The sequence below is a fragment of the Eleutherodactylus coqui genome, chromosome 7, assembly GCF_035609145.1.
Source record: "Eleutherodactylus coqui strain aEleCoq1 chromosome 7, aEleCoq1.hap1, whole genome shotgun sequence".
In the NCBI taxonomy this organism is placed as follows: domain Eukaryota; kingdom Metazoa; phylum Chordata; class Amphibia; order Anura; family Eleutherodactylidae; genus Eleutherodactylus; species Eleutherodactylus coqui.
The window spans coordinates 124,483,155-124,510,547 of NC_089843.1; the positions used below are offsets into that span (position 1 = coordinate 124,483,155).

The 27,393-nt window shown below is 45.5% G+C and overlaps 1 protein-coding gene across 4 annotated transcripts in view; it reads left to right on the plus strand.

The window, feature by feature from the left end:
• Positions 1–27,393, plus strand: part of FBXW7 (F-box and WD repeat domain containing 7) — a 173,943-nt gene that overhangs the window by 117,182 nt on the left and 29,368 nt on the right. For 2 of the 4 annotated variants that reach the window (XM_066573647.1, XM_066573648.1), the window contains one exon: positions 27,087–27,169. In XM_066573647.1, the coding sequence (XP_066429744.1) occupies positions 27,087–27,169 (83 nt within the window). Of the gene's footprint in view, positions 1–25,202; positions 25,457–25,515; positions 25,766–27,086; positions 27,170–27,393 lie in introns of those variants that run through there. The other 2 variants (XM_066573651.1, XM_066573650.1) reach the window with 2 other exon arrangements.

Below are 27,393 nucleotides of genomic sequence, written 5' to 3' on the forward strand. Positions count from 1 at the left end.
GATTCTCCCCTGCCCATGAGCGGAAACCAACTGCGAATTTCCGCTCCCGCGGGAGAATTCGCAGCATGTTCGATTTTGTGCGGAAACGCGCACGGACGGCTTCCATTGCAGTCAATGCAAGCCATCCGGTCCACGATACTTCCGCTGTGAGCACTGCAAAATTATCGCGGGAATCCACGGCACAGCCCAGCGCCGGCACGTCCTGCACTGCGCATGTTCGCTAGACGAGACACCCGCCGCGGATCCGGACAGGTGAGTATAGGGTCTCTAGGGGCGCCAGGTCTGGTTCCGCCGCGGATTCGGACAGGTGAGTATAGGGTCTCTAGGGGCGCCAGGTCTGGTTCCGCCGCGAGATTTCGCAGGTGTAATCTGACACGGCCGTGGGCATGAGCTCTTAAGCAACTCCCGAGTTCACAGTAAAAATTGCGCTGTACATGATAGTTCTTAGTTAACATACCTGGTGCAAGAAGCTGGAAAGTAGCTTCCCTATAAAGTCAGTGGCTAAGCTCTTAACGGGCTCTGCAACATAACAAAGGATGTAAGGAAGCTACCGTCCAATAGGAGGCACTACAGAAGCATTTGTTTTCCCTTTTATATACAGTTTTCCTATGGAACATTACATGGATAGTAAGACTCCATATGCCATCTTGTTGGTCTCCACAAGGAGAAATGGTACACCACAGACCTACATCTGAGGCCTTTCACCCAACCGTCCAACCTGAACCTTGTTCAAAGACCCCAAAACAGCTGTCTGTACATTGGTATTAGTCATGTTGCAAGGCCTATTAAAAGGTCAGGCATTCACTTATAAGGAATCTACCTTTCATTTGGTGGCGCTACAGAGGCTATTTTCCATTTGCATACGTTTTCCCAGGACGTATTGCATCCCCTATAAGACTTCTTGTTCCACCTTGGCGGTCTCCACAAGTAGGAATAGTTCCCCACCCCCACTCAGTAGTCTGAGACACGCCACCACTGTAATGGTATCAGGCCATACCTCTTCTGCTTCTGTGCAAGAACACACATACCCCTCGACTGATCCTCTTTATATAGAGATGTGTTGGGCTCCCACTTTCTAAAGATGACCAAATAAAAAGCACTTTTTCTTTTAGCTGAGACAAATTCCAAAACCGCACTGACATACATGGAGGAGAGGTTGATTTTTGTAACTATATCTTGTAACTAGAATCTAAAGTCCTGAGGGGTAAACCTATAGAACAATAACTTGTTGCCGCAGTGTAGAAAAGTATCGAAACACTTGGCCATCTGCCAGCTTCTATTGTAGTCTATGAATAGGAGATGGGAGATGCTAATTCCTTGTCTTCTAGTTTTTCTGCAGTTTGTTTTCTACTAGAAGCCGAAAAGTTGTGACCCATGAAGCTCATTTTATTTTTGAGGGAAATCAGAAATTTCATGGTTTTAATTTAAAAAAGGTTAACCCTTTCCAATCCAATTTGAATCTTGGTTTTCCTAGGGGGCTTACTCTTTTCCTGCCGTTGCACAACGGCGCTATATGCTGGCTAAAGCCAGTACTGCTTGAGGTGACACGTTAGATAGGCTTCGCCAACTGGCAATATACAGTAAGAGAACCCAGATGGATGTCTTCCAACATCGGAGCTGTACAGCCCTAAATCATAATGTCTTCAGAGGTCAGACAGTGGATTGGAAAGGGTTAATAGTTTGTGTAATAACGTAATAGGAAACAAAGTATCAGTGCCAGCATGGTTAATTTATTAGTGATGTCCTTCAGCCATGGAAGAGACCAGGCTTGTCTACAAATAGGAAATCTTCATTAGTGAGAAGTGCCGGGGGGTAATAACTGAAGTAAAGCTTCACACCTCTCTGGGCGAAGAGTCTAACAAAATGGTAATGGTAGCCACCGGCAGCAGTAATCGACCCAATAACTTCCAATACGGGCACAATGTGGAGAGTTACAATATGCCATACCTTTTTAGTCCTCGGCTACCAATGATGGAAGAAACAAGGAAAACTAATGTTAATTTTTTAAATTTATTTTTTCTTTATATTTTGTATTTGCCACTTTATAAGGTTTTAATAGCCCAGATTTATTATTAGCCGCCCGGTTTATATAATGGAGCTCAGTGGCACAGCACATTGCGTTATTGTCAACCTATTCACTTGGAAATTGTACGCATTAGTAGTAAGGCTCTCGGAGCAAATGGCTATAATTGTTTGTGGTTGCATAATTCATTTGGAAGACAACGGTGACTTCAATCTGCCGTCTTCCAAGGAGCGTTCCCAAGGGGCTGTACTGTAGTAGTGGCCTGTTTTGTTGTATGAAGATGACTGTTACATCTCTTCCATCCTGATTCCCATAAACCGGAGCATCGGCTGGGCATGAAATGGACTGGGAATACGAGGCTTTATGTATGAAATATGGCGATGCTTATAGAATCCACATTGGGGCAGATGATGGCCTTTTACATAATCTCCTTCTATCAGTGCAGTTACATACGGGTACTGGTCACTCAGGGCAGCTGTAGCTTTTCATCAGTCCTCGGGTCACCCAGCATCATTGTAGAATTAGTGGAGTGTGGACCTCTTGGGTAAGTGTTATGTAGTATCATACAGAAGAGTAAAGTCTAGGCATTCTGTATTGTAGACAGTAGAATCAGTGTATTAATAAGAAATGTAAACCGCCATGGTGTTTGTCCGCTTCAGTGTCTTTATCTATGGATTCCTTTTGTAATTTCCCGTTTCAGAAGTGACCGGCATTCTCAATAGTCATATTGAAGTATTTAGGAATGACAAGACGGAGGCCGGTTGACAAATGCAAAAATCCATTTTTATGAACTAAGTAATATGCAGCTATGTATGAGATAAGCTTGGCGTACCATTTATGGGAGAGTAAGAAGGGCATGGAATCTGAGTGCTTGCAGTATGTCACAGGGCCCACTTCTGTGGATTATATGACCAGTAGTGTCTAGGATAGGGCTGCTATATAGCAATACCTTTTTACTTACCCAGTAATTTGGATGACTTGGAATGAATGTCTCTTGTCCCGTCAATATAGAAATATAATACTTTGTATGCAGCACAAAACAATAACGGCAACACTTTGCGGATACTGTTAAGTCCGTTCGATAAATAATTAGGCCGAAGGGAATACACAACTTTACGTTGGCGCTGACCACCCCAGGACGGTCCAATGCCTTCCATTGTAAGACGCACACAACTTGCACTAAAATACAACCTATTTGTAATGTGTTTATTTACACGGGCAAAGCAGCGAGACGGAAAAATTGCAGCATGTTCTGTTTTTGTGAGAGTCTCGTACGAGGGTAAAGCATGCAAATGTGCAGTCTTGCGCACATTGCAGTGCACACGGACGGACGTGACTCACTTTCACCCATGTGAACACACCCTTAGAAAGCTGGTTCCCGTGTCCAGGTTTGGTATCTAAGTATCACACTCCATAAGCCAATTTCGAGCTCTTGAAGTATCACAGGGTTAGTTTCAGCCATGCTAGCCCTTCATATATCAGGCCTACTAATGCATCATCCGTAGTGGTGAGCACATCTAGTGGTTATTACCGAGACCAATTTTACAACTCATGCCCATGAACTCCTTGGTGTCTTCTTTGGCCTTGGGTTGTTGCTCTGCCATACAATCCTGCAATCTCCTCTGTTAGCAGCAGTCACGGTTTCCTCTGCCTTCTCCCAGCAGCCCCTCTCTCATAAAGAGCTTCAGGATCCTGCTGCTTTTTCCTTTCTGGCAGCAGCTCCCCTGCAGATTGTTGCAGCCTCCAGCAGCATCTTGGCTCACTTTCACAGCCCCTGTACTCTCTTCTGTGATGCAGCAGGAAATTATCCTTTTATAGTTCTAACATCATCTTACGCATGCTCCGTTCAGTATGGAGTGGCTATCTTACTGCTGTATTGTGATGTTCAGTACACCCTTTGTGGACCCCCTTACATATAAACACAGAGAGCAGATTACAATTGCCTACATAGAGAAGAGGGAGCAGGGGACTAGCTGCTATAATGTCTCCCATACAAGGCGCACAGAAGAGGAGACCCTGCTCCTGTAACTCTTTTTGTAGCACACCCTTGGAAGCAGAAGGGGAGCATGGAGGACATTATACAGCAGTACAGAGCAGTGTATCTGTGAAGCCAGCACTGAGGTGAAATGGAAAACCTATTAGGTCCAGCTCTGTGTCTCTGTCTCCCTCCAATAGATCCTTCTCCACTTCTTCTCTCCATAGACTTCTATGGGCAACTGTGATCTGATTGCTCAGTGAAGCTGAAAAGCCATATCTTCTCTGGAGAGTAGGAGAAAATTAGTTTTTCCCCAACAAAATACAGTACAAAGTTTCATATTTACTCACCTGCACTGCTGATTTATGTGAAGTAGTGTATAATTTGTAGGCACGCTTTACGGCCTCTTTCACACGGGCGACAGCAATATCCAAAAGAGTCAGTGGCGACAGCAATATCAGCGTAAGAAAATCGCAGCAATATCGCATCGGTGTTCTGTGTGATGTTGCTGAGTTTTCTCCCGGCGATATCTCAATTTTGTGTCGCTCTTTTTCCAGGATTTTCGGGTGTGGGTGACGCCTGAAATATAAGCCCTACCCAAAAAGTAAGCCCTAGCTGCATAAAATTTTAATTTAAAAAAAAAACACACAAAAGGTGCTTGTCCAGTTCCGCAGCACTTCTCCTGAAGCTCCGCAACACTTGTTTTGAAGTTCTCCGGCATAACTTCCTGCTCAGGAAACCCTGTCTCCAGGACGCGTTGCTTCTGATTGGCTGAGCTGAGGTGCTTGAGAACCAATCACAGCCATTCATCAAGCATTGGCTCTGATTGGCTGAGTTGGGGCGCTTCCTGGAGGCGGGGTTTTTTAAACTATTGACCAGAAAGCTATGCCGGAAAACTTCAAACAAGTGCTGGGAAAAAGCATGGTTGAGCTGTACAAGCGCCTCTTAGGTGATGTATTTCCTTTTTTATGCAGCTAGGGCTTATTTTAGGGCTTTTACAGTAGGATTTCGTACTGTAAAACTTGCAGCACACGAAAAACGCGTTTTCATGCAATGCAACACATAGGGCTCCATAGGAAAACATGGGCTATTAAACCTTGCATAGCACGTCAATATTTAGCAACCTATTTTTTTTTTTTTTGCAATCTCGCGGGCTACAAAGCACCACTAATGTGAAGGAACCCATTGGAAAACATGGGCTTCACATACATGTGATTAGTAGCACTGTAGCATCTCGAGAAAATCACGTGATTTTGTTGCCCCGTGTGAAACCGGCCTAAATCTAATATAACAAAAATAAGTTGCAAATAAGAAATATGGAACAATACCTCCACAGCACCTATTGGAAGGCAGGATTCCTGCAAATCAATGTTAGACTCTTTATACAAGCCTTGTAACAATGGCTGAGAATTGGAAGCCAAGCCAGAATCCATACACAGACAGCTGTTTCAGGGTGTTTGTCCCTCATCAGTGTGCAGTAGGTTTCTGGCTTGGCTGGTGAGAGGCACGTAAAAAATAATTTGGTCACACATTTGGGCCATATGCTTTGCACAGTTGTTTATATAGATCCTATACAGTGGCAGAAGTCATCCATAAGGGTAGACTATGTTCTCCCTTAGAAGTATTGTAGACCTCTGTCTGAATTCACAAGCAGCAAATATTTATTTCTTTCAGCTTATTATATTAGCAAGAACTGTATTAGGAGCCTAAAAGAAGTATAAATGAACGTGTGAAGGATCCGTCTGCCTTCTAGATGGTGCGTATAGAATTGTTGGTTGCTCATGGATGGTGCTGAGCCTCCATCCGCCATCCCCCTCCAGGATATTGGAGTAGTAGCGTACCTTTGTATATTAGTGCGAGTGTCTGGTCCATACACTGCCCATTCATGCAGTCCTAACGCCCTTCTGTTCAGTAGCTAATCTGGAAGGTTTTCAGCGCTTTGATGAAAGGCGTTGCGCCCGTCTCACTCCCAGCTTTCTTACTGCGCACTATTTTTCAGCTGCTTCTGCTCATTACCATACAGCTGCCCAGTGGAATAGAGAGGGAAGCAGGCAAAAGCTGCACCGTCTGCAAGTAGAAGAAGCTGTCTTGCAAATGGGACACTGGCAGATGGGACATGTACTTGAGCTGCTTTTTTTTCTTCTTCTTCCCTTTCCTTTTAACAGTCTGCATTAAAAAATCATCCTAAAAAAGTCTTGGGTCACCCCATGGATTCAAGCTAGAGAGGTATTCAGCATACGGAAACCCTTTATAGAATATTAATTAACCTATTTAGACAGAACCATAATGATGCCCGCCTAATAGTCGGTCGCACTCAAAAGTGCCACAGGGCAGTACTTGTTGCACTTTGAAAACTTTTATACTGGGCACTCGGGAGAAAAATCTCTTTAAAAACCTGGAACAACTGGACTGGGTTATCAAACATAGTGATAGGAAAGTATTAATAAACAACCTCAAAAAGAATTATATATATATAAAATTGTTGCATTAATTCCTTGCATGGAGCAGTTCTAGTATATTCTAGAAGTCATTAACTGTAGTAGAACCGCCTGAAACATCCCAAGCTGCTCTGTGTTAATATTTACAATGGCTGCATAGCATTCTACCGCTTTATTTAAAGGGGGGGGCGAGCTCCATTCATAAACTTTGACTTTGGCTGGCTTCCCTCTCATAAAATATTGAGGCATTTCCTCTCTTTGAAGCTCCTGATCCATTGATGTTTTATGGTGTAACAGGAATAGTATGCCGAATATTCCACTGGAAGCTCTTTTTGCTTGCAGACATTTCCATAGTGATCATGTTTGAGAGCAATGTTGACAGCGCTGGAGATTAGAGTTTGTTATGCCTTTTTAACCACATACTTTAGGCTTTGTCATAGGAGTCTGCACAAGCTGCTGCTGGACTTGTCCTGCCTGCAAGTTTACTAAATGTTGGGATGACTTAATTGAGATCGAAATCTCATGGGCTCCTTAAAAGAACCTTCTGTGGTTTCTGCCCTCGCTCCCATGTTGCCTGTGACTCATTCCACACTCTTGATTAGGTCATTGAACAAACACGTCAAGTTTTTTTTTCATCCTATGTATCTGCACTGATCTCCTTTTATGTCGGAGCACTCTGATGTAGAATTTGTCAGCCACAGTCTTAAAAATGCATTAGGAAGGTCTTATATAAACTGCATTACATTTATGTCCTGTTTATTAATTTATCCTTAACATGACTTTAAAAATAAAATTCCTTATTTCTTATGACAGGTATGGCTAAAATATTAATGAAACGTCAAGTTTAGGAAATAACACTACGATGTTAGGAGTTTTAGCTACTTTTAAAGGGATTTTGTCATCAGGTTCATACTGTCCAAATCACAGGCAGCATAGTGAAGCCTGTTGCCCCCATGTATGAGTTTTTTTTCTGAAACTCTTAGAAAAAGCATACTTGGTAGTTTGAATCAGAATTGAGCCCCGAGTCACAGGGGCGGACCAGGCCAGATTCCCACCCACTGCACGAAGACTGACTGCTCCCTCCCTACACACTATAGGGGAGAGAGCTGACAGTCTGCATGCAGCGGGTGGGGAAAGGCCGCTACCGCTCACCCCCATGACTTGGAGCACAGCTTAGAGTCAAACTTCAATATATGCTTTTTCTGAAATGCACAGTATTTCACATTCAAGCATACACTGGGGCAATAGACACCCCTATCCTGCCTTCTTTCTGCCATGATTCGGGCAGCATGAACCTGATAACGCAATCCCTTTACAAATGATCCAGTGATGCCTCTAACAGTGGCTATAGACGTAAAGAAGCTTTCCGGGACTGTAACAAGTTTTTTACATTTTGTAAAACGATATAAAATAAAGCAAAAATGTATACTTGCCTGCTCCAAGTGCTGGAGGACCGATGCCCACCAGAAGGCAGTCAAGTGCCTTTCATTGTGCATATGACCGCTCAGCCAATCACAGGATCAGCGACCATGGAAGAGTCACCGCTCTAGCCTGTGATTGGCTTGGAGTGGTCACGTGCACAATGAATAGCCCATGATCGACTGCCAGTTTTCGGCAGGCATTGTGGCTCCAGCGCTGGGTGTAGAGCCGCTGGAGCAGGTAAGTGTAATTTTTTTTAATTTTATTTTACACCTGTAAATTTTTTTTATGCTCCTGGAAAACCCCTTTAAGATACACAGACTTGTTTAGACACTGGCCTATGTGGTCTGAGCCCCCTGTAAACCACATGCATGATACAAACCGATTGCTGCAAGGACTTCATAGGAAGGTAGTGCAGTGGGTAAAAAATACTGCTGTGCTTTCCTATATATGAAAGGTATTCTGGTCTATGACACCATAGAGGATAAAAGGTGCCCTCTTGGCCTCCATCAGGTCAGTGGAGGCCTGTGGCTACATTTGGCATAAGTGTTAGGATCTCTATGGGCACACATTCTGAATGTGTTCATAGGGTGTTGATCCTACTGCGTCTCCTGCTAAGCAATGATCATCTGGATCATCTTTAGTAAAACGGACCACGGAGAGTACTATCCTTTTAAAGGGGTTGTCCAGTTTAGAAATCACATTTTCATGCACACTTTTAGGGAATTTATAGTTAATAGAGATGGACCTTCTTTTCAGGATACTTACCTATTGCACAAAATGCAGAGCCTTAAGGCCCTTTTACACGTAACGATTATCATTCAAATAATCATTAAAACGAGCGAAAAGGAACGATAATTGTTCAGTGTTAGCACAGCCAACGATCGAACGACCAACGTTAAATGATTCGCTTTTCGTTCATCATTCATTTTATGCAGGCATGAAATTCATTGTTGGCTCATTCACTAATAATTCGTTTTTAAATACCGATCGCTCAGTCCTATTCATTTACTTATACAGCGAATGTGAGCGACTGAACGATTTCTCATGATCGACGTATTGTTAAAGGGGTTGTCCCGCGAAACAAAGTGGGGTTATACACTTCTGTATGGCCATATTAATGCACTTTGTAATGTACATTGTGCATTAATTATGAGCCATACAGAAGTTATTCACTTACCTGCTCCGTTGCTAGCGTCCTCGTCTCCATGATGCCGTCTAATTTTCAGCGTCTAATCGCCCGATTAGACGCGCTTGTGCAGTCCGGTCTTCTCCGTGTTGAATGGGGCTGCTCGTGCTGGAGAGCTGCTCCTCGTAGCTCCGCCCCGTCACGTGTGCCGATTCCAGCCAATCAGGAGGCTGGAATCAGCAATGGACCGCACAGAAGCCCTGCGGTCCACCGAGGGTGAAGATCCCGGCGGCCATCTTCGCAAGGTAAGTAAGAAGTCACCGGAGCGCGGGGATTCGAGTAAGTACTATCTGTTTTTTTTTTTTCAACACATGCATCGGGTTTGTCTCGCGCCGAACGGGGGGTGGGGGGGAGGGCTATTGAAAAAAAAAAAAAAAAACCCGTTTCGGCGCGGGACAACCCCTTTAAAGCACATCAGACTCCCTTATGGACAACTACAATAGGAAATTTGGTGGTCTGAGTTGCCCCTCTAATAAAATCCTATGGTATTACGATGTCCTTAAGTGGCTGCACTGTTTGACATGACAGGTGAGTAATTAATATCTTGTATCACATGGAAGTATGTCATGTGTTCCAGAACGGTTTCCTGACCCATGACGAAATATCCTTTGTCATTGTTTTATGTCCAGCAGGGAGCTTAATACGAAGTAGATGACATAATGAATTGTCCGGGTCACTTGCTGTGCATCCCTATACAAAACTCCAGGTACTGTTTGCTTTAGGATGAAGACACCTCTCAATGTACAGGTGCCAAAAAATCTGTTCATTCCTAAGAAATTGTAGTCTGATAGTTATTAATGGATGTAGACCACAGGCCCAATACACGTTAGTGTTAGTCATCCGCTGATAACGGCGGAGCTGGACGACCCCCCAATCTGTAACCGTTAACTTTTCCCTGACAGATAATATCAGGTAAAGAAGATTTGGGAATGTCGAATTTCTGCCGAATCCTTCTATTGCCCAACAGATAAGTCAGCCTCTGAGTTGGCTGTGTCTTAACTCCCTAAACCAAGCCGGACATTCACGTGTATGGGGAGCCAGGGAAAAACGGTCGTTTGTCCAACAGTTGTTGAAGATGCATGGGTGCCTTGGGTTTTGTGAGCTCTTTTGGGCTCTTTACATATATATTCACCTTTTAAACTCCTCTTACAATTTAGATATAATTCATGTATAAAGCCGAGTACCATTTGTAAATACAATTGCAGGACAGAGAAACTGAACCCTTTAAAAGTAACTGAATTTCTGCATTGATTACTAATAAAATGTGGACTGAAGTCACTATTGGGGTGCTAGTGTTCGCATTTTCCCGACAATTGCCAGGCGGCACCTGTGTGTTTTGGGTAAATGTGAGCGCCGGTGGCTGCTGTAATAGCAGCCTTAGCTTGCTGTTACACAACAGTGGTTCTCCCCTGCACAACGCTGGGGTAGAAGCACCGATCGCTGCTGCCACCTGGACGTCTCGGTTCAGTGACTATGAATCCAGGTGGCAGCTGCAATTGGCATCGCTCCTCCAGGATTTGCAGGGGAGAAACGCTGCTGTGTAATAGCAGACAATCTAACTAAACTAATAAGGCATTAACAGGTGTACTGTTCACGTCTTTTATTCAGCATATTGATTAGTCGTCCCAAGAACAGGAAGTAAAAGTGAACACTTGAACTTCAATGGGGATTTCCTACATTGACTTATCACCTAACCATAGGATAGGTGATAGAAGTCTGATTGATGAGGGGCCTCACAGCTGGGATGTCTTCAATGGGACTGCAGGTGATGGCCAAGCACTTGTACTCGGCTTATTCTCTCAGCCCCATTGAAATTCATGGAGCCGTACCGCACTTACTGAATTGGTGTCCCATTTAATCTCCACATCACTGTGAGGGTGCAGTGAGGAGAAAAGGGAGAAACAAGACCCGTTTTCAGGATCGATGGGGGTCTCAGCTGTGATCAGGATTTTATTACCTGTTGGGTGGACTCAATACTTTTTTTTTGACAGCAGCAACCTTTTTCATGCTGTCCTTTCTTTCATGAATGGATACGATTCTTGTTCAGTTCAGTGGGCTGGGCGATCGTCTGATTGCTAGGGATCCTGAGCAATTAACTATTGATGACCCATCCTGAGGATAGGTCAGCATCCTAGCCCAGGAAACCCCTTTAACTTGTCATGTGATGCTTGACAAGTATACTAGGAATCTTCCCTGTTTAGTACACATATAATCCTAATTATATGAGATGTGGTTACTAACATTATGGAGACTTGGCCACTCCTTTGTTTATTTCACCAGGGAAAAAGTGGTGACAAATACAGCTTATTGTAGAATCAGAAGCCATGCTAGGGGTAGCCGATGTGTGGGCCATGAGCTGGTGGTCCAGGTTACTTAAATGGACGCTAATGTGTTCTGAAAATTCTGACTGCAAGTGTTGCATTGTGGTTTTCTAAAATGAACCTGTCACATTGGGCATGGTGTTTTAATCTGCAGGCATCATATTATAGAACAGCAGGAGCTGAGCTGATTGATATATAGTTTATGGGGAAAGATTCAGTATAACTTGTATTTTATTGACTGGTATTTAAATCTCTCCTCTTTCTATACTTAGGAGTCCAGTGGGCGGTCCTACCAGTTATTGACTGCCTTCCCTATGTGAATACAGAGATTGCTGTCAATCACTGATTAGGACCGCCCACTGGACTCCTGAGCATAGAAAAAGCAATACGTTAAGTGAAATACAAGTTATACTGAATATTTTCCCATAAAGCTATATCTCTCTGTAAGCGCCTCCTGCTTTATACCATGATGTATGCATATCGTACATTATGTTCAGATGTTCAGTGAGTGACAGGTTCCCTTTTAGGCTGCACCAATTTGATTAGTCTGCAAAATAGTCAAATAGTTTAGTATAGAAGAAGGCTGGATGAGAACGGTAAACGGCTTTCTTATTGATTAGCCCATAAGTGTCTCACACTGTTCTTTCCTTTCTGTGTCTTGTAGAGAGTAATGGTACAGTCTACTCCAGCTGTGATACACATCGCTGTGTGGTACCACGCCGGGACATTCCTGCACTTAACTTTATGCCCCCAGTACCATCTGCTGTGACAGCAGTTAACCTGAAGCAACGCATTATTCTAGATGTACCAAGGGAGGGCATGACACATTTGAAAGCAATCTGTACTTTTAAGTGTTGACATGTGATGGATATGCTATTTAATCGGTGACCCGGGCGTTCTTATTGCTGTAGATGGCTTCAGTTTTCTTGCTCTAGTTTTGAAAAATAGACAGTTTTGTGAAACTGCATTTAGTTATCAGACCTTCTTCGCTCAAATGTAATATTTAAGCTTCCATGTGATACAAAAATGTGTTGTTTAAATGCTTTTCGCATGCCTAGAATTCTATGAAATATTGTGGCCTCTTAGATAAATACAGCGGTGCTCAAAGCTGAATAGATCATTTCATTCTGCACCTCCATTCTTTACTTTAAAGGCTTTCCGGCGAAATACATTGTTTGGGATACGTTCACAAGTAGTGGAAAATGGTACGGATTTTCTGCATCTGAAAATCTGCATCAAAATCCGTATTATGACCGCGACATGTCATTTGTGTGGATTTTGATGCAGATCCGCAGAAGATTTCACCCTTTAACCCTTTCAAATCCAATTTGTATCCTGGTTTTCCTAGGGGGCTTACTCTTTTTCTGCTATTATACCACAACGCTATCTGCTGTCTAAAGCCAGTACTGCATGAGGTGACACGCTGAATAGGCTCCAACAGAGAGAGGCTAGTATATACAGTAAGAGAACCCCGATGGACGTCTTCCAACATCGGAGCTGTACAGCCTTAAATCATAATGTCTGCAGAGGTCAGACAGTGGATTGGAAAGGGTTAAACTGGAGGAGTGAAATCTGCTGCAGATTCACGTCATAAACTGGGTCAAACTTTGCACCAACGTTATGGATTTTGACACATTTTTAGTTTTGGCGTGGATTTTTTGTTGTGTGTGGGTGTAAACTTGTAATTCAATCAATTCCATAATTATAAACATTTTTTGTGTTTACAATTATTTTAAAACGTTCTTCATATCCCCAGGTATTCCAGGACTAATATTAGAATAGTGCCACCTGCTGTTTCTATTCTGTGTCCATTCCAGTAAATGAAGGACTCGGGGAAAGAATGATTACAGTCACCGTTTACTGAAAATTGATCATTTTAATTTGAAATTGCCGCAGATCCGCAGCAAATATTGTCCGGTACATTCTATGGGAAACTGTTGCTTCTTGCACTGTCGCGGAAACCAATTTTGGTTTCTGTGAGCGGAGGGAAAAATTACAGCATGTATCATTTTTGTGTGGGCTCTGGGTTCAATAGAAGCCGCCCGACCCGCGGCCCTTCTGCAATGACAAATTTTGCGGGTACCAGAGTCATCAACTAGTGAAGAAAAAAGCAGGGACACCATTTAGTGCTAAATTTGACATATTTCTTTAAAAACGGATTTTGGTGCAAAATTCACCACCTCATTTAAATCCTGCTACATGTCAACTTCCACATGAGTTTTGTGCAGATTTTTTTTCCTCTGTAAAGTTTTCAAAATCTCATCCACTTTGCTGCTTCTGTGAATGCTACAGATTTTACAGGCGGGAAGGGGGGGGGGAGGGCACACAGAAAATCCGCAGCAAATCCGTCCCATGTGAACATGGCCTAATGGAACACTTCTAAAGCTGGAAACTGGCTAGAAGTGATAATGATTTCTTATATCATTCCCTTCTCCTCCCTTTCCATCCTGGCCGGGGTAAATGGTCCTAGGAGTCCTGGTACCCCATCAGCACAAACTGTTCTATCTCCTACAAATCAATGCATTTGTCCACATGTACAGTGAGAAGGGTAGAGTACAGACTATTCAATGTTTCAACATCTTGGTAATTATGTTGTTTGAGTTTTGACAGTCCAAGGTCCATTGTCCGCCGTGCACAATAGGGAGTGCTACTACTGTCACTTTATATTCCCTTGTTTTATGAATGAAAAAAGGACACTGGCACAGGTACAATGGACAGGAAAAGGCATTATCATTTTTGAACATGTTCTGTTTGCTTCATTCTTTAAGTAACTATTTTCTTCTCTCCGCTCTGGAATGGACTAGGATCGTAATTTTTTTTCTTTTATCTGCCTTAACCAACACATTCTACAACCTTAATCTGCAAAATGGCAGATTGTAGTTAAAAATGTAAAAAAATGGACTTTGATTGTTCTTCTCCTGTGGATTTCAAATGTTTCAAGGTGGTCACACACTCTGTCTTGCTTCTCCCTCCTGTACCCTGGGTGTTCCTGGTGTGGTGAGCGGCCGCTTCTGAAGTTCTTGCGTCTTCTCTGATGTCAGAAGAGATAATGTGCACATAAGAAAGTGAGGCAGCGATACTGCAATTGTACACTTGTTGTCAAAGATCAAGCACCTAGAAGTAGTCGGAGTTGGTGAAACGTTGTATGTGTGATTGTGTGAAGTTAGTTATTACAATATCATAGCAAAAGGATAACGTATTGCTGAAAACTGAACACTTGGAGGGAGGTTCTAGGACCCTGTAGGTCTGCCTGTAGCTCGGATGCAAAATGCAATATGAGCGGGCAATGAAGACATAAGGCAGGGTTCACACGGGGCGTATTTTCGTCGGAAATCTTGCGGTTTAAGCTGCGGCAGCTTTGAAGCGGTCCGGCCGCATGCTTTTCCGTTGCGGCCGGCTCTCCCATAGAGGAGAGCGCGGCCGTAACATAAATAAACAAAAAACCAACTGTAAACAGACTGCTTTTGAAACCGCAGCTGCGGCCGCCGCAGCCACGGTTTCAACCGGATTTACCGCAGCGGATTAGCCGTCCCATGTGGACGAGGTTTCTGAGAAATCTCGTCCACATGGCTGGCTAATCCCTAAATTAGCGGCCGCGGGCGGATCTGCTGCGGCAGAACCGCGGCAAATCCGCCCTGTGTGAATCCAGCCTAAAGGTTCTGTATTGTATCCTACGGCATATCATTCCACATTTGCTGTAACTGAGCTTCTAAATCATGCATGTTTTGAAGGCTGTCAAATTTCGCATCCTAGATGGTTTCATACATGTTCTATTAGTAATAAATCTGATGACCGGGCTACCACAGAAGTGTGGCAATGTTGTGGAGACATTCCTGTGACCCCCTTGATGGGCGGCTCAGCATTATCCTGCTGCAGAATACCTCATGGAAGCCACCATGAGAGGAACACATGTGGCTGCAGGATGTCCTGAACATAACACTGAGCTGTCATTGTCCATTGTACCACTACTAGGGGTGACCGACTGTCGTATGCGATGGCCCCGCAGAGTTCCCACCAGCACTGGGGGCAGTGTGCCGCTCTTCAGCAATGGCAGGATTAAGGCGCTCACCCCGAGGTCTCCAGACATGAAAACGGCTGTTGTCAGTTGAAGACAACCCAGTTCCACGCTGTAGTTATTCACAACATCACTACAAATGGAAACGATGGTGGGTGTTAAAGGCAGTAATAGTTGCAGTAAGACTCAATGTCCTTCAGCTAAGTGCCTGCAAATGGTTCCGACAGACACAGGGACCTGTAACGATTGTGCCACTTCTGTCTGAATGGTGGACAACGAAACAGTTGGAGCTGCTTGTTGAACAAGCAGACTATCCTCTCTACTGGTAGTCTGTTGAGTGCGTCCTAAGCCCGGTCACCATGTGTGCGTATCTTCGGGCATCCAGTCATCCCAACGCTTCCTAATAGTCTGGTCAGAAGATCCCAGGTGGCGAGTGATTCATTGCTATGACCATCCAGCTTCTCGTATTCCAATAATGGCCCCCTCCCAAACTCTGTTAACTGGATGAAATCTCTGTGATTGTATCGTAGAGGCGTCTAGTGGTCAACAAGCCCTATACAAGTGGAAGAAGAGGTCACTACACACAAGTAGCCTCTGAGAGCCTTTTATAGGCCAATGAACTACTTTTAGGGCCTCAGGTGGCAAAACTGTTCATCTAATCACACCACAACTCTAACCTTTTGTATATCTGCCTGAGATGTAACTGCATGACGAGTTTTGCAGCAAAATAACAACTCCTTCTAGGTGCTTGATTTTTACTTTAATAGCGTGTAATTGCTCAACATATCTGACATTGTCCAATCAGTGGTGATCGTACTAGATTGTGAAGAAACAGGCCCTTTAGACAAGAGGAATGGTAAAACCCAGTTGTCAATTTATTCAGAAATATGTAGGAGGGATAACAGAGGAACGACACAGTGCAAAGTTATGTGAAAAGCTCCTCCAGAATTGGTATCCCATGGGGAATACAAGTATTTATTGAAACAGGCGTTTCAGGTGACAAGTCCTCTCTAACCCCTTAACATGGAGATTTGGGGTTTGTATGCACAGGAATTGGAACCCGACTAATAAACGATTTCTCACGAGACAACGACGTATCTGCCTGTATAAACAGAGTGAAGGATGAGGTCAGTCGCTCATTCAAATGATAAATTGGCGGGATCTAAAAGGGCCTTTAGTTCCTGTTACAGCTGTGGGAACGCTTTGGTTCACTGGTCCATGACAGTAGCTCATTAGTCAGACCTTCCTATCCCTAAATCAGCAGCCAACATGAACAAGATCCAGCGTGCCATTGAGGAAGCCTGTTTGGAAGGGGACAATACTCCAACATGTAGTTAATTATCACAGTGTTACAATACAGTGGATACTTGGTGGCTACATATGCTTACAGTATTTACCAACTGTCCGATCCTGGCTGAATTGCATTTCTGATTGGCTATTGCCAAAGCAGGGAGACGAGCTGCCAAACCTGTCCGGGATAAGCGGTTAAATTGTAGTCCAAAAAGACGAAGATGTAACTTTTCTATTTGATAGAAAGTGTGAGATTCTGTCTTCCCTGAAGGTACCGCAGTCCTGAGCGGTAGTGATCTAATTAACTGCTGCAATCTACATCTGAACTAGAATAAAAGGACAAAATGCAAGCTTTTTTCTTTCTCTTTGTGCTTTCCGTGTATTTGATCTAGTTCTCATAGGAAGCCTCCCTCTTCTCTTTTTTTTCATATTGCCGGCCTTGTACATGAGAAGACGTGTTCAAGTGTAAGCGAGATGTCCTTCATGTAACTTTCCACACCTTTCTAATGTATTGATCGTTGTTTCAACCAAGTTTTGAGTTGATTTTCAGTTCAGTACGTTACGGATGGAATTACTTTTCCTACAAGTTCCTACCTACTTTAGCGCTTCTGTGAAACCATATGAAAGGGAAGACGAATAATGGATTTGACTGGCTGAATCCTTCCTGACCCATTCTAGTTTTCATTGTCCTCAGATGAATGATGCTCGGCGTCCATCGACAAATATATCATGTCGTATATTTAGCTCAATGGTATGGCTTCCACTACGTTGTCTTTTGACCTTTCTTCGGTGCGTGCGAGTACTGGAGAAGGCGACGCTGTCTGCGTTTGGGTTTGGCAAGATGTTTTATTTTACAGTATAGGCGTTGAGTTGCGTCCTCCAGGGAACGTTGTGAAGGTTATACAAGCTGCCCATCTGGGATGTTTTATGACTCAGAAGTGTCACGTTAGACATTTTGGTTGGGATTCGTGTCACACATCTTCGTCAATCTATAATTCTTAAAATAACATTGCTCATTAAGGAAAGCAGAAGGTAATGTTTAACACTTGGCGGGGACCACTGCTGCTTCTGCTGTAGGATCATTAGCTGTATGAGAACGCACTTGATTATGATTATATAAAGGATTTTTCTAAGGCCTGAATCACATAAATGGGATTTGTGTACGTATTTGCGTGTGAAAGTTTTTCGTATGGACAGAAAATAGAACCCTTGCAAAAAACTACGCAGCATGCTCTATTTGCCTGCACATTTGCGCAAGGAAAGAGGAGATTTAGAACTTTTTGAACTATTTGGTAATTTCAAGGGTTGAGATCATCATTGTGGTTTGTTTTTTTTCTTGCGTGCACAACCAATTACAGCTCAGCTTTTATTTTCTACCAGAGCGGTTTTCATAATGAAAGCTGAACTGTGATTGGTTGCTATGGGCATCAGACCGTTTTCTGCACATGATCCCAATGCCAACTGAATGGTTTGTCTAAACATGCTTTTTTAAGGCCCAGACTTCATAATCCCACCGCGTAAACCGCATGCAGTTGAAACCTGACCCACCCACAGGAGCCACTGGTTGTAAGTTGTTTTTTGTTTTTTTTTTGTTTTAATACTGCCTTTTTACTAGCATAATCTTCCAACCATTCACTGCCGCGGGTGGGCTGGGTCTTGGCCACATGCGGTTTATGCAGTGTGGGACTGCCACCTAAGTCAGTGCCTAGTAACTAATTGTTCAAGACCGCCATACTGTAGCTTCGACCATTGCAAACAATCAATTACTTTATTTCACCCATAGAGTACTTCTATGTTCATACGTACTATTGTATATATGGACTCCTAAAGTGGCAAATGTTATAAGGCTTTTCCCAGTGAAATCAATAGGAAAAACTGAAATGATGGCGCTTTTTTTTTAAACATACAGTATTTGTCATAGAAGAAAGTCCTAAGAAAGTTTCTACATTCCTCGAACCCCTTCTTTAAAAAAAAAAATTCTAGCTGAGATTAGTAAAATCTGAGAATATACCAAAAACCCAACAGCCCGGCCAGTGCAGAAAGCCCTAAACCTGGACTATCTCTGTGAGGGTTTATAGGATAAAATGGATCTCAACTGACCTAATTAATTAACTATTTGCAGCGCTCCCAGAGTAAACACATTTCACTATGCACATATGTAAATAATCTTACAGCATGCAGATAAATTTGTGAAATTGATCGTCCCGTTGACACCTGTTTAGGGTTAGACTAATCTTTCTCTAGGACCTGCCTGGTTGGTAAGTGTACACCACTAGGTTAATGATAATGGGTTAGCTAGGCTTCAGAGAACAAGGCATGACCTCTACATGCCTGGCATTCCTTCCAGTTGTGAGGGATTTCATCCCGAGGGCAGAGAATGCGCAGTACGTGCTGACCGGCCCGGCCTTGCTGACAAACCAAGAGGGATAAGTTCAGGATGGTTACATTAAGGCCCGATTCACGTCACCGTATTTATACACTTAAAACGCAGCGCGTAAAACTCATTGATTTTCAATGGGTTCGTTCACAAGCACGCATTTTGCTTGTGCAGTTCTGTCCTGCAAAAAAATAATGCAGCATGGTCTGTTTTTGCGCAGCCAAGTAGAATATAAAAAACGAAGTGTTACTGTGTTTTGGGGTTTTTTTGCGCGCGATTTGCACATGGCAAAGGTTCCGCAAAAAACACAAGTGCGCACACAAATATGTAACACCCGATAGCAAAAACAAGGTGTAAATGTACACGTAAATGCGTTTACGCCCATGTAAAGCTGTCCTAAGTGAGATAATGTCAAAATGTATACCTGCCCTAGATGTGGTGCGCACCAAGATTAGCACTGAGCTCTTTGTGTATTTCCAGCCTAATCCTCTTTGTTTGGATTGACAATGACACTTTGTCACCATTAGACAGATATAGGATATTAACAAAAAGGCCATGTTTACTAGCCCACAGCACTCCGCACCTCCGGATACACCATCACTGAGCCCCGCTTTATGTCTCTATTGTACAGATATTCTACTGGATTGGATTTAAATACAAATGGAAGGAAGAGACTTGTGCGCCTTTTATGTGGTGGTCTTTATGTTTTAAATAAGGGTCTTCTGTGTTAGGAATGTGTGTAACGTGATCTACAGCTCTTCAAGGGGTAGTAACAGTCTTAAGGATAGCATTAAATGTGCTTGAATAAGACTGCTAGCGATGTTCACTGTCTTTAGACGCAGTGGTTCATTATATAGGGCAGTGCTGGCGAACCTTTTAGAGACCGAGTGCCCAAACTGCAACCCAAAACTCACTTATTTACTGCAAAGTGCCAACACGTTGGGGGGGGGGGGGTGTGTGTAATAACATAGCTGTCTGTGTCCTGCACAAATCGGCTCAATACACAGGCATGCCAGCATTTTAAACAGCTGATTGGCAGGGGGTCCCAGGCAATGGACCCCCACTAATCTATCCTATTACCCATCAATAGTTTACAACCAGACAACTCCTTTAATCATTTAAGGGGCCTTATGATTGAGAAACTCATTCATACAGTCTATCAAAGGCCAGGTTGCCATATATTTGGCTGCCTTGCCACTTTTGCCTTGGCATTGTAGTGAAAATCCAGATGGAAATTGACCGGGCCAGAACGGTTCTTAGTTTTTAAGCCGAATGTCTCCCTATGCCGGACAGAAGCACGTTGCATGCAGCATTACGTCTGATTATGGACACCGGACCAGTCCACCAACATATCTTCAGTTGTGTCCGGCTCAAGCATAAAATAGCTGGCCTAATGTTGAGGTTTGCCCGTAATAGAGTTCCCACCTGCCTGGTGTTTGTTCACCGAGCCGCCAGTTCTTTCTGTCCCTGCGTGTCCTTATTGTCCTCACGTTATTTAAATGTATGTTCTCTATATGGTGAATGTGGCTTCAAGCTCAAGTCAGGGGCTGGACATGGTTGTTGATTAGACAGGTCATAAGAGCGGGACCCCCTTCATGATGAGAACGAGGGGCCTCAAGTGAACTTTATCAGCTCTACAGCTGCCAGTCTCCATAAAGATGAAAAGGAACAACTGGCCCGCGTTGTGCATCTCATCTCCATTTATCTCGAATTTTAATAACCTCAAATTTAATTAAAAAATTAATTGCCTTAATCCTTGACAAACTCGGGCATTTATCCATCAGCAGCAGATATTGGCACAGGTTGGCACGGCAGCCAACTAGTTACTGCTACTACATAATCGTGTAGTCTCTGCTAGCAATCCGTTAGTACTTAGCAAAATGTGTCTTAAAAATATATTTACCAATACTTCTAAACCTCTTTTTAATCTAAGTAATGATTCTACACTATGGAGGGTGGAGATGGCAGATGTCAGCCACCATGAGGATCCACTGGGACGTATTGACGGAATAATTACACTGGTAAATGCAATTATTTTGCTTAATGATTCTTTGGCCTTGTTCTCCATAAGCAAGATCATATTCATTAGCACCAAAGGGAATCTATTATCCTGCGCCCTTCACCCCTCAGTTTTGTATTCCTACACAGGAGCACAATGCTCCTCATGATGGATGAGAGTGATGAGGGTATTCTCTGCCGGCTGGGGAGGTCGACAGCCCACTTATGGGGGCACAATCTGCTTTTCAGATTTTTAAGATTGTTTCATGTGTAGCATTTTGTTAGGAACCGCAGGAACCAGAATAAGCATGACGATTTGGGGTGTCCGTTGTAGCACAGCACTGGGTAACACAAGCGGTTACATGAGTAGGACGACAGTGCACCATCAATCTGTATGGTTTTCGGAAGATGCCATAAATGCTGAGAGAATCCTTGTGGGGGCTTAGTACATAAGTGGGCCACTTTTGGACAACTTTTTTCACTAGGAACATAACCCAGCGACTTGAGGCAAGACGGTTTAATACATATGCAGAAACTCTGGAGGCCAAATACAGTGAGAACATGTTTAGCTCACTTGCACTTTTTGTGTTACAGGCTGCATTCACACATGTCCGGTGGCCTGGAAATAATACAAAGCTGCCCCAGATGGGAATGCTGGATAAGCTCAAGGGGGGCACCGAATTTGTATGCCATGTATGAATGGGCCAATTCATCTCTACAGGACTGCTGGCGGTAGTCAAGTACAGCGCTCTGTTATCTCTGGCAGTCCCATGAAGATGAATGGAGCAGCAGCATACATGGTTGAGCGCCACTGCATTCATCCAGGGGACCCCAGTAATCCTGAGCGATACGTTTTAAACTTCGCAAACGCAATCAAGAGTTTTTGATGTCCGAGGGAAACTAGGCCAGATCAGTGGATATGAACCTTGCTTCTGCAGGACACATGGAGCCCTTGCATGGTACTAGTTGATGTAATTGGGCATCCTTGACATGAGGGAAGCCAACAGTCCTCCAGAAATAACACTGCTCCTGGCAGCTGCTTACTATGGTGGCTTAGAGAGGGGCCAAGATTGGTGTACCCATATGTCCCCCCCTTGTGCACTATTACTATACAGGGTGTAGTCAAAAAGACAGATCTGGCGTTATATCTCATTTTTAGTGTCCTATATTGGAATCCTAATAGTGCACTCGAATAGGAGGGCATGGATGCGCTACATGATGGTATGGTGTATGGTCTCCTGGGGGCCCCAGAAAATGGATTTCAATTTTCTGTTGTGGCCCCCTGTAAGTGAGCGAGATTAAAACCCAATTGTAAAGATGAAGAAGAGAAGTACATAGAGCCGCACTATGTTCCCCCATAACCCCCGCTGTGTGTACAGGGTGCTGTCCTCCTACAGAGACGTACATAGAGCTGCACCATGTTCCCCCATAACCGCTGCTGTGTGTACAGGGCGCCCTCCTACAGAGACGTACATAGAGCCGTACTATGTTCCCCCATAACTGCTGCTGTGTGTACAGGGCGCCCTCCTACAGAGACGTACATAGAGCCGTACTATGTTCCCCCATAACCGCTGCTGTGTGTACAGGGCGCCCTCCTACAGAGACCTACATAGAGCCGCACCATGTTCCCCCATAACCCCTGCTGTGTGTACAGGGCGCCCTCCTACAGAGACGTACATAGAGCCGTACTATGTTCCCCCATAACTGCTGCTGTGTGTACAGGGCGCCCTCCTACAGAGACGTACATAGAGCCGCACTATGTTCCCCCATAACCGCTGCTGTGTGTACAGGGTGCCCTCCTACAGAGACGTACATAGAGCCGCACTATGTTCCCCCATAACCGCTGCTGTGTGTACAGGGCGCCCTCCTACAGAGACGTACATAGAGCCGCACTATGTTCCCCCATAACCGCTGCTGTGTGTACAGGGTGCCGTCCTCCTACATAGAGCCGCACTATGTTCCCCCATAACCCCTGCTGTGTGTACAGGGCGCCATCCTCCTACAGAGAGCCGCACCATGTTCCCCCATAACCGCTGCTGTGTGTACAGGGCGCCGTCCTCCTACAGAGATGTACAAAGAGCCGCACTATGTTCCCCCATAACCCCTGCTGTGTGTACAGGGCGCCGTCCTCCTACAGAGATGTACATAGAGCCGCACTATGTTCCCCCATAACTGCTGCTGTGCGTACAGGGCGCCGTCCTCCTACATAGAGCCGCACTATGTTCCCCCATAACCCCTGCTGTGTGTACAGGGCGCCGTCCTCCTACATAGAGCCGCACTATGTTCCCCCATAACCCCTGCTGTGTGTACAGGGCGCCGTCCTCCTACATAGAGCCGCACCATGTTCCCCCATAACCCCTGCTGTGTGTACAGGGCGCCATCCTCCTACATAGAGCCGCACCATGTTCCCCCATAACCCCTGCTGTGTGTACAGGGCGCCGTCCTCCTACATAGAGCCGCACCATGTTCCCCCATAACCCCTGCTGTGTGTACAGGGCGCCGTCCTCCTACATAGAGCCGCACTATGTTCCCCCATAACCCCTGCTGTGTGTACAGGGCGCCATCCTCCTACAGAGAGCCGCACCATGTTCCCCCATAACCCCTGCTGTGTGTACAGGGCGCCGTCCTCCTACAGAGATGTACATAGAGCCGCACTATGTTCCCCCATAACCCCTGCTGTGTGTACAGGGCGCCGTCCTCCTACAGAGATGTACATAGAGCCGCACTATGTTCCCCCATAACCCCTGCTGTGTGTACAGGGCGCCGTCCTCCTACATAGAGCCGCACCATGTTCCCCCATAACCGCTGCTGTGTGTACAGGGCGCCGTCCTCCTACATAGAGCCGCACTATGTTCCCCCATAACCGCTGCTGTGTGTACAGGGCGCCATCCTCCTACATAGAGCCGCACTATGTTCCCCCATAACCCCTGCTGTGTGTACAGGGCGCCATCCTCCTACATAGAGCCGCACCATGTTCCCCCATAACCCCTGCTGTGTGTACAGGGCGCCGTCCTCCTACATAGAGCCGCACCATGTTCCCCCATAACCGCTGCTGTGTGTACAGGGCGCCGTCCTCCTACATAGAGCCGCACTATGTTCCCCCATAACCGCTGCTGTGTGTACAGGGCGCCATCCTCCTACATAGAGCCGCACTATGTTCCCCCATAACCCCTGCTGTGTGTACAGGGCGCCATCCTCCTACATAGAGCCGCACCATGTTCCCCCATAACCCCTGCTGTGTGTACAGGGCGCCATCCTCCTACATAGAGCCGCACCATGTTCCCCCATAACCCCTGCTGTGTGTACAGGGCGCCGTCCTCCTACATAGAGCCGCACCATGTTCCCCCATAACCATTGCTGTGTGCAGGGCGCCGTCCTCCTACATAGAGCCGCACCATGTTCCCCCATAACCCCTGCTGTGTGTACAGGGCGCCGTCCTCCTACATAGAGCCGCACTATGGTCCCCCATAACCCCTGCTGTGTACAGGGCGCCATCCTCCTACATAGAGCCGCACCATGTTCCCCCATAACCCCTGCTGTGTGTACAGGGCGCCGTCCTCCTACATAGAGCCGCACCATGTTCCCCCATAACCCCTGCTGTGTACAGGGCGCCATCCTCCTACATAGAGCCGCACCATGTTCCCCCATAACCCCTGCTGTGTGTACAGGGCGCCGTCCTCCTACATAGAGCCGCACCATGTTCCCCCATAACCATTGCTGTGTGCAGGGCGCCGTCCTCCTACATAGAGCCGCACTATGGTCCCCGTATAAGTTTGCCTCCGCGCCGGCAGCATACATCTGCTGCTCTGCGCCTCCTCCCACCTGCGGCCCCTGTAGTCACTGCTGTCAGTCACCGTGACAGGCGGGGGGAGCCGGGGTCTCCCGGGGTGACGCTGCCGCCGTATAACAGGGGAGGAGGGAAGGTGCAGCGGCCGCGGTCCCTCCCTCCGCACTGTGCTGACAGGCTCCGTGATTCTCCATATAATTGATGTGTGGGCTGTGGAGCTAGAGCCCGGACTGTACCATGAAGCAGGGGGGAGGCTGTCATCCGATGGTTGCTGAGCGGCGCTGGTAGAAATCAGTGCTGCTCTCTGCCACCCCTCCCCGTGGTTGCTCCCCTCCCGTGTTGAGTCTCTGGAGTTGCTGTCAGCGGGGATACTGGCTGTGTGCGCTGCTGGGTGAAGCCGCCGCCGCCGCCACCGCCGCTGCTGCCTTCTCCTGACGTGTCCGAGCATGTCCACAGCACACCCTGCGCTCTCACACTCACCGGGACACGGGCTCTCCTCCTCCTCCTCCCCCAGCGTCCGGGCAGCCAGGAGCCGCCGAGCAGGCATCTAGTACGGATACATAGAGCAGCTGCACCACCGGCATCATGGGCTTCTACGGCACTTTAAAAATGATCTTTTACAAAGTAAGTAGTGAGCCGTGCCGCCCTGCCAGGGGGAGAGCTAGCGGGGATGCAGAGTAAGGTGATGAGCTGGTGCATCCTCCCCTCCTGCCTCTGCAGATGGCACACACACTGGCATAGGAGCGCCCGTCTAGCGTCTGCTCACCTTCATCTGCATCCCTACTTCTCCCCGGAGGACTCCTCATGTGCTCGGGATCTGATAGATGAGCAGCATTTTGGGACCTGTGTCTGGTAACAATGCCCTCTGCGGCGTTACAGTATTGTAAACTTCCAGGATGGGAGCGATTCTCCAGCTATTTGCCCACCAGTCTGGTAAGATTCCTGCCAAGGTTATACTGTGCTGTGCCCCCCTGGTCACTGTGAGCGGATCTTGTGTTTTCATGTGTCTCCCCTTCTGTGTGAGTGGGCATGATGATGTGGACAATGACCCTGAGCTGCTGGCTGCTCCACACTCTGCATGGGCAGTGCCTCTCCTTGGCATCCTATACACAAGCGCTATGGCTATAAGATCCGTAACCCTATAGGACTTGAGAAGTTAGTAAGCTGCCCAGACAAGGTTATCCGGCAGCAGAGCATGGTGCTGAATATTAATCCTGTGCGGTAGTAGCCGCGGAGTCCTAACTTTACAGGACGCTTCTTGTTAACGGCGGTGTACATTCCTAGTCCTTTATGGCACGCCATACACCGTCTGTGATGTCTACACACCTGGGCATTGCCTCGAAGCCAGGATTCTTCTGCCTTTTGCGGATTCGGTATTGCCAGCCACCATGGATGCCCTCTGTGCGAGTGGGAACATCGCTCACCCTCCTCCTTTTTATAAATATGTTGTTGTGATCCGATCAGATTTGTAGGTCCCCGGAGTTGTTACAGAACACATCTATATTTTAATGACTTGCAAGATTAATTACATCGGAGCCGTTGCGTGGAGCTGGATTTCTCCTCACTCGGTTAGATGAGGCAGAAGTAACCGGCTCGGTTCTAAATTGAAATAAGTGATGCGGTTTCCTCATTGTAAAACAAAGTCTTTTCATCTGTGGAAGAAGAACCACATGTTGCAGAGCCTGGTTAAACATGAGTCCGCACAGCAGTCTCATTATAGCAGGTCACATTGGTATAAATGGCGGGCAGCCCAGTATTGTGTTTTTTCTTTTTTTTTCATGTAAATTCATTTGATATGTAAATTGTAAATCACTTGGAAGTCGTTAAGTTCCCTTCCCTGTATGTCTCTATAATGAGGTGTGCTTTATAGGACTGAGCGACGCATGAAATTAATTTGTAAAGCTCCTATAGTATTGTGAGAAATAGCAACAGGTTCTCTGTTCATGGATGGTTGTTACAATAGTAGTCGGTAGAGGGACTGCTGTAGATGATCCCAAAGATGTCCTATTGGTGAATAGGGTTATATTTGGGGAACTTCCATCACATATCCCAATCCCCTGTCCTTACTATTTCACAAAGAATATATTTTGCTATTGTGTTTTTCTTGCTGGGTTCAATAAAAATACACTGATACATCCGTTTAGCATTTTGTTTTCCATTTCCTGATTTGACACCTCATTTGTTACACAAGACTTTGATACATTGTTTCCACTGATGCACAGGTTTTTTTTTTTTTCTTTCTTTTTAATTTCAGATGAAGAGAAAGTTGGACCATGGATCCGAGGTCCGTTCTTTCTCTTTGGGAAAGAAACCCTGCAAAGGCTCCGAGTACACAAGGTAATTAACTTCAATAATAGCCGCTTTGGTCACGACTGGAGTGTACATCCTGTCTCACCAGCTGCTGAGCTGCTTCTTTAATTTGGACACAGTTTTTCTTTCATTACTACTCCAGAGGGTCGTCTCTTAGTCGTGAATAACAGCAGATTAATTGTTGGCTCTGTTGAAAATCCAAGTTTGGGAGATTGAAGCTATGCCATTACCGTGGACGGGGGAATCACGAA